Source organism: Vanellus vanellus (genome assembly GCF_965231255.1).
Source record: "Vanellus vanellus genome assembly, chromosome: Z".
Classification (NCBI taxonomy): Eukaryota; Metazoa; Chordata; class Aves; order Charadriiformes; family Charadriidae; genus Vanellus; species Vanellus vanellus.
In genome coordinates this window covers 34,799,339-34,807,845 of record NC_138908.1, presented here as the reverse complement: position 1 = coordinate 34,807,845, position 8,507 = coordinate 34,799,339, and the positions used below count along the sequence as shown (strand labels likewise).

The 8,507-nt window shown below is 41.0% G+C and overlaps 1 protein-coding gene across 1 annotated transcript in view; it reads left to right on the top strand.

The window, feature by feature from the left end:
* Positions 1–8,251: 8,251 nt before the first annotated feature.
* Positions 8,252–8,507, top strand: part of HOOK3 (hook microtubule tethering protein 3) — an 81,379-nt gene continuing 81,123 nt past the window's right edge. The window contains exon 1 of the mRNA XM_082497968.1: positions 8,252–8,408. Within this exon, the coding sequence (XP_082354094.1) occupies positions 8,352–8,408 (57 nt within the window). The 5' untranslated portion in view covers positions 8,252–8,351. The remainder of the gene's footprint in view (positions 8,409–8,507) is intronic.

Genomic DNA, 8,507 nt, shown 5'->3' with positions numbered 1-8,507 from the left:
AGAAGTGAAATGAATTACAGCTGTGAATATGATGAAACCAGGCGAGTGAAGCTAACTCTGGTACATGACCAAAAAAGTCATATTGAAGCTGTGTCCATACACAATTAAAGTATTTTTCATATAGAGCTGACATAAAATCTCAGCATCAGTTTATCAAGTCAGGTAAGACTGGTATAATTTACTTCCTGGCCCAGTGCGTGTGTCTGAAGCTTGCAAGCTTTCATCAGTGTTTCTACTTCACAGCTTGTGTCATTTTTTAATTTGAACTTTGCTGTCTAGCAAACATCACCAGACACTGCCTGGCTCTGAATTAATTGCAAAACTGAAATGGAATACAAGTCATCAGGATTTTAGTGGATACCTGTAATGACTACCCTGGCAAGACTTCAACATGCCAGTGTACTGGTAATATAAAAGTGTCATCTTTTCCATAAGCTAACTACTCTCACCCTCCAGAGCTTTTCTTGTATGAGGCGTGGAGATTTTCCAAGCCTCTTTACATTTGTGGGAGCTGCCCTCTGTAGCAGCAATGCAAGAGAAGATGGTATATTCTAACATTATTGCAAAAAAGGGTATGTGGTATAATTAAGTACCATAAAAGCAGAGAAAATTCATGGAGAACGAAGAGTAGATTCCTTTAATTGTTGTTGTATTTTTGGGCTTCCACTTCTAAAAATAAAAATAATGAAATAATGTAGCATATACGAAGTGAAACAATAAATTAAGTTATGCTCAGTGTCCAAATCTGAACTGAGGCAATTATTTCTGTAACTGTAGTTGTAATTTTTGCTAATTACAGCTTTCCATAACCAACTGTGTCACAGTATAACTACTGAAATGTCAGTTAATATTTGGAAAGAGTAACTTTTGTCAAAGGTGGAACACCAGTGACTTCAAGACCCATGTTTAAAGTAGGTCAATATTGACACAGGTTTCATATATACTAATGAATAAAAGACCAAATCTTCGTGGAAAGGTCTAACATAGGAACAAGAGCCTACACAAAGACATACAGCATTTAACTGTGTAGCTAGTTACACAATTATACTGCTATAGTTAAAGCTATGAGGCTAAGCTGTTGTGGAAGTTTTCTGAGCAGCGGTTCCTTGGTGCTGAGGGTCTGGACTGGTAGGTGTGCTGTGATGCCTCCTCAGCTCAACATTTTCAACCTATATACTTTATTTCTTTGCATATCCATCCCTCAAGAAGCTGCTCTCTTACAATACAACATTCTGGGACAGTAATTTCCCACAGCTGTGGAAATTCTGACTACATCCCATTAAGTATTATGCACTTTTTTTCAGAAATACACATTGTGGCAGAGACATACAGATGATTTAACTGCACCTTTGGATGGCAAGTGTTTCTCACATTGACACCTGAAAGGCTTTCTGTGTCACTGCTTGCTTGGTGCACTCTGAAACCAATACACGATTTGTCAGTATCACACAACATTAACTCAGTTTGCCTGAACAGCCTTCAAGACATCCAGTTCAGAGGTGTCTCTCTCCTTCTCTGCACATTCCTTGCAACAACATTCAACCCTTATCGGCCTACGATTAATAGCACTCAGTACATGTGCTTGCCTTCATTTCTGCTCATGCAGAACTATGGTGCCAAGGTTAGCAGCAGAATATGAATAAGAAATACACAGATCCTCACTTTTTCTTCTTTCCTGCACATAATGTCAGTCACTTGCATCTCCTTCACCCCTTACCACATATGATTTTCCTAACAACCATTTTCACATAAACTTAGCATCCAAAAGAAATTGCTGCATAGTCTTCTTGGCTACATAAAAGGCTTCTCCCTCAACCACTTTGTCTTCAGTTATGTATCAATACCACCAAGATGTATAGAGGGGGGAGTGGAATCTCAGCCTCATTTTTTCTCCCAGCTGCTTCTATTACTAAATTCTATAGAAGACAGGCTACCAACATTGTTCATGTTTTAACTTACTTGCTGCTTCTGGACAGCCAACATGTGCTGAGCATATTCCCCTCATTACCTCTAGCATTTTTTCCTGAATCAGACCATTGCACAGGAGGGCTGACATGAATTGTGTAGACTAGGAACTACAAACAGAAGGGTGTCACTTCAAAAGATCAATACTTGCTTTCTCAGAATTGTCATTTAAGCCTCAGTAGAGACAGTAACTATCTCCTTCTACTCTTATCTCTGGGCTAGCATGTAAAAAAAGCATTGGCTACACAGAGAACACTGCTAAAATATGCTATTTGAAAATTGTCTGACTGCAGGAGGAAAGAATTTTCTGATCTAAGCCTGTTTTGAACATTTTCAAACAAAAAATCTACAACTGCAAGCTTGCAGTTCACATTTCTTCATGTGCAACCACAACAGCCAATGAACACACCCACAGTGGTTTGACTGCAATAGACTAAAAGTCCTAAAAAACCTGCTAAAGAATTTTGCCTCTCAGCGCATGTGTTTAGCAGTGGGGTTCTTTCAGTTGGTACAATTAATAAGCAGGCTATAGGAGACTTAATTCTTACATGATGTAATGATGACCCTTCAGTCTTTAGAGACAACCAGCATTGACAAGGACTAAGTGTATGTCAGAGAAGACTTCTAGAACCAGACTTTAGCACAGATATCTAATCTCTCCTAAAATAATAATTGGTAATAATTTGATGTCATTTAATAGCAACTTGATGTGGTTTACATTAAATTCAACCTTTTTATGTTGATCCATTACATTTGTCTCACTATGCAAAAATCACAGTATTTCATAAACCTTTTCATCATATAATCCTTTTTCAGATCAGCACTCTACACCACAGGCTTTTCAGACATTAAATAATTTTAAAGCTGTTCTTTCTTCACTGTAGATTTAAGCCACTTTTGTTTATTTTAATAATTACAAAGAAGTTTTTAACTTTTTAATGGTGTGCCTCTATTACTTTATACAAGAAATTAATTCCTGTCTATACTAGCTCTCTGAGAAAAGTATCAAATTAATAGAATGACTTCTGAGACAAAAAAAAGGCATTAATTGAAAACAGATTAAAGTTTGAGAATTGAATTTTGGTTATACTTAGGATTTTTCCTGTTTTTATCCATTTAACAAGAATAGTTTTCTTAAACGAAAGCATAACCCCACCCTGTGTTCCAACTAGGGGATGAAAACCAAACCACATCTAACAATACTCACATCAAAACTGGGATTTATACAATCAACTTCAGAATGTTAGAAGTATCAGCTGCAAAATTTAAAAATCTGTCAAAAATGCTGGGCCTTTTCCCGACATTATAACCAACAACTAAAGAGCCCAAAACTTTATTTCCAGTTTCATTTTATCTCATCTTGAAACTAACATGAAGTAAAACAATATGACTGCTCAGTGAGGGGAAAAAAGACAGGAGTTACTCCTTTGTTCCACTTGGGCTAGCTACGTTACAGCTGGACTTTGCAGCACAGTACTTAGACTGGGATCAAGTTTATCTGCATTAGGATTCTTGATAGCTACAGAATGTAAACAACCTCTGACTGAACTGTCTGCAAAATGCTTGGAAATAGAAAGGAATGGAATTTATCGTTTGTAAAAACTGTCACAGACTAACTGAACAAAAAATAACCTTGTTTATTATCAGTTTTTCTGAGACTGATCACTGACAGAAAGCAACACTGATTTACTTACGTTTCAATTAAGAAACTGCAGGCTTTAAAAGTAACATTTCTCCTCTATAGTTAAGTATGAACAACGCATGCAGGTTTATGCCAAAAAAAGGAGAACCATAACGAGCAATACTGTGATTACAATGTCTTTTATTCTTGGAAACTCATATAGATCACACTGAAATATGAGGGCATGAGTGCATACACTAGTGTGGATGTATTATTTCTTCATTTTTGAGATTTAAGAAGTATTATGAAGACTTTCAATGTTCAACATACAGCACAGCTAGAACAACAGCCCATGCCGTGATTCAGAAAGCAACAAAAAACAATCCAGTGTTTGCAATGATATATTAAACACTTGGTGCCAGCTATCCAAAATCACAATATCCCCATAGCTTTCTGAAATATTTGAACTTTTCCAAGTTTATCTGGAAAGTACCATATGCTAATATCCTCTCAAAACTACAGAGATTTTAGCGCCCACACCAAGAGAATATGCAAGCATAGTGAAAAAGCCCTAAGAGGCTATCTTCATGTGGGAGAAGTAAACAATGAGATAACAAAGAAGCAATACTTCTGTGAGATACAAATTAGTAACTAAGAGCAACATTTTATTGACTTTGAGAGCACTGTAGGATTTGCTCAACATCTGAAAAGATACATTCAATAACAATGTGTCCTCTCAGGGATAGGCTGGGAGTGAACTGGATTAGAACAACTGGGTTTGAGTTTTTGTTTTCTTTTTTCGGTTTTGATTTTTTTAAAAACTTCATTTTTATTTTTAGTATTTTCTTCTTGATGCAGTACTAGCAACCACCCTCAGTGCTTGAAAAAACTATAGAACGAAGACAGTGGTGGTGGGCCAGGATGCAAGTCAGAACAAGTCAGAATACCTTTCACCTGCAGAAGCATTACCCCTCTCCTTAAAAACGGTGCTTAATTTGTAGAGATTGTGTGTTTTCCAGGATAAGCAAAGTCCTCTCCAACTAGTAAAATACCGAGTCACATTTTTTTAAGACCAAAAAGGCTTTAACTCCTCAAAATTTTCTTCCATGGTGTAAGGAAGAAAAAAAAAAAGTTTCATTTGTATCAACAGTTTTCTAATAAGACTGACCTATTTTAGATAACAGAAATCAACTTTTAAGAATTTAAGTATACTAAAATAGAGAGTATTTATTCTGTAACCCACCTCCTGCACACATATTAGCTGATACTGAAATATATAAGGCATAAATTCAGTGGTTTTCTTTAATTTAAGAGAAAAACAGACATAAATTCCCCAAATAGACAAAAATTCTTAAATGTTGGGCAATAATTGATCTCTCTCTCATTAGAAGTTATCTAATTACTTCCTACTTCAGAGTAGCAGCAGGTCATGGCCACTGTCTATGGTTGAGAATTGGAGTTTGTGAATGGATTTTACCCCGCAAACTGGATCCTACAGTTATTTTTACTCTGCCTCACGAAGAGCTCAAAGGCATGCCTAGACCGCATTCAGAAGGCATTAACAACAGCAGGCATTAAGCACACATGATGAACAGTAAATGTATAAACAGCACTGAAGACTCTAGCACAAGTTTATTAGCCTAGCTCCTAAATCAGGTAAATCCTGAACTGATACATTTTATCCCGGTACTTTAGTGTACTGAAGTCCGGCTTTGAAATAGCAGTGTAGACATATGTAACATTACAAAACAGAAATAAGGGAAACAACAGACAGTATACTCAGAAAAAGTGGTTTTGAGGAAACAGGATTTATTAGCTTTTCATTTTTGTGAGCATAGTCTTACTTGAATAAAGCACACACAATATTTCTAGTATTAAGTGTCTCCATATGTTTTAAAAACCAGGAGAGCACCCAAAGGGCACATTTATTAAGGAAATTAAAAAAAAAACCCAAACAAATATAGCAACATACAAGCTGACAAGATACATTCTGTGAGAAGACTTAAAAAATATTTGGGAATATCTTACTAGGATTTCATGCAGTCTGTTAATATAGCATTATTATGAGTTATCAGCAACTCTGGAGTCACAAATCAGCTCAGTTGGTACAGCAAAATTATAGCCAAATTCAGCTGTATCACATTTGGTTCTCCGTTCACTATGAACTACCTTTGCTTTCAGGACTATTCTGACTACATTTATGTGCATGCATGCTCTTTGCAAAAGAGAAAGGAAAAAACCTGAAGAGTCTTGCCAAAGCAGGGGAGAGGGCAAGTTCAGTAGGCAACCAATAATTTTGTTCAATGTACCTTAAGAACTGACCAACTGAAGCACTTGCCTGGTAAAGCAGGTCTCTGCAAGGTCTGAGGTCAGCAGTCTCTGAGACACATTTTTTTTTCCTAAAGAGATAAAAAAGAAAGTAGATAGTTTGCTTTTGCTGGTGGAATTATGCTTTGCAAATTAAAAATACTACAGATGCGAACTCCAGATGCAATTCTGTAAGGGAAAATAATCCCAAGTTAATACACCATTCTACTGGGAAAACAAAAAGCCTCCAATCATTTTTCTCATGAGCCTGAAACTATGTTGATGGCTTGAAGCAAAAACACAAATTCAATGGTCTGTATAGCATTATTATTTGGAATATTTGTCTGGGTGACACCAGATTCCCAACAAAGTCTTTCACTTTAAAAGGCTGAAAACATGCTGAAAGGTATAGACTTCTAAAATAAACAGAGAGTGGAACTGCATTCATATGCATAGATAGGAACATGAGAAAGAGCGTTCAGTTTGGATATCTGACTTTTTTGATTGGACGGGAAGAGAAAGTAAATAATGTAACTCAATTATAGTAATGTTTACTGAAATATGGTAATACTTCAGCTATGCGTTAAAAGGCTTTAAATCTCTTCTAAGAAAAGTGCCCAAGAATTCTTTATTGTAGAAAGCAATGCTGCCGTACACAACCTCACATCTAAAATGGAAAGCAAGAAAAAAAGCATGACTGTATTTGTTTGCATCAATGAAATACACATCATGACAGTAGGCAAAGCAGAGTGGGAAATGGGTACATTAAGGAAGATGTGGCAGAAAATCTTAAACACTGAAATATACCTGTCAAAAGTACCAAGGGTATAGCATAAAGTACACATTAAAACCTGGAATGGAAAGTTATAGTTATGCAGCTTACAGAGCTTTCTAAGACTTTTCAACTCATTCCTGAACATGAAAGCTACCTTTAAACAAAGAGAGATCAAATTAATAACTTAAAAATGAAAACAGCAGGTTGTACAATGAGATCAGTGAGAAGGTACTTTACTGGGAAAACTTGAGAATTTTCATAGCTTTTACAATACAATTTAATTCAAAACAGGTTGACGTAAAGGAACACTCAGAATTTGTCCATGCTACTAACTTATTTAATGGAGCAACCGTGAGAAAACAGGAACAAAGTGACAGCTACTGGATCCGCAAGCCTTCGTTTCTTGGTTGCTTATCCAACTCTCAACTGGTATCAGTGCACTGTGCTTGCTACTCCGTATTGTTGCAAGTCAGGTCAGTTGCTGACTGGTGGGAACTGTACAGCTTATTATGATGCCCACCATTCTCATTGCAAACTTTGGATAGGCCAAAATTCAACTGACTACTGAGGAGTTTCTTGAACTCTTCAGGTAATGTCTTTGTAGCATGATGAAGAGGCTACTCTGGCTGGGGCAGTAAGGATGCAGAGCGACTCTGGCCATGCATGAAACACAAACCTTGTCTTTGAAATGAAAAACTAACCGCATTACCTGCAGCTAATACTAAATAAGTAACTTTTATTTTACGTCAATTATTTTTTACTACAACGAGTTTTGCTGAGACAAAGTTAGTCACTTTCTACTCCAAAAAGACAAGAAAACCCTGCGGAGGCTGCTCTGACCACAAGCCAAGCCATATCACTTACAAGCAAGAGAATGTCTGTGGGTGCAGCGTCCTGACAAGCCCACGGTCCCCAAGCCGGGGCAGCCGGGGCTCAGGGTGCTGCTGCGGGTCCCTCCCGTCTCTACCAAAGACCCTCCCAACTAGCTCCTACCTGCCACCGGCCTGCGCAGCGACAGCCAAGGGCACACACGGCCGGGAGAAGTGGGCAGACCCCGTGGAGGGCTGCGGCCCCCCACCAGCACGCCTCGGGGGGCTCGGCGGCGTACTAGGGCCTCCACGGCCTGCAGCAGACCGCACCGCACCGCGCCTCGCCTCGCCTCGCCGCAGCGCTAGACCCCGCCCGCTGCCACCTCCGGCACCGGGGTTAGACACCGCCACGCCGAACACCAACTGAACCAGGCCGGACCGGAAGAGACGCGAGCGACGAGGCAGAGGGCCACGGCGCCGCTGACACCCCCCACGGGCCGACAATCCCTGCCCCCCCGGCCGGCTATGGCAGAGCGGGGGGAGGAGAACCCCCGCCCCCGCCCCCGCCCCTTCCCCTCAGCGGCGCGGGGAGGGGCGCGGCGGTACCTCAACTCCCGGCGCGCGCGACCCTCGCCACCAGCCGCGGCCCCGCCCCCCGGCAGCGTTACGGCGCCTCGCTGCGTTGCGTCTCGTCGTCTCCTCCGCCCGGCGCAGGCGCGCACGGGTGGTTCCTGTTAGGTCGCTCTGACGTGTCGACGCCGCGGCCCAGGAGGGGACGGGACGGGACGGGAAGAGGAGAGGTGCCGGCGGTACTGACCTGACCTGACCCGACCCGACCCGGCCGCGGCCGTTAGTCCTTCCGCCGTGCCCCGCCATGTTCAACGTGGAGAGCCTGGAGCGGGCCGAGCTGGGGGAGAGCCTCCTCACCTGGGTGAGTGCCGCGGCCGCCAGGCCGCCGCCCGCAGTTGGGCCGCCTGGCAGGGACGCGGCTCCGTGCGCCCGTCCCCGCCCTGGCCCTGCGCCGGCGGGA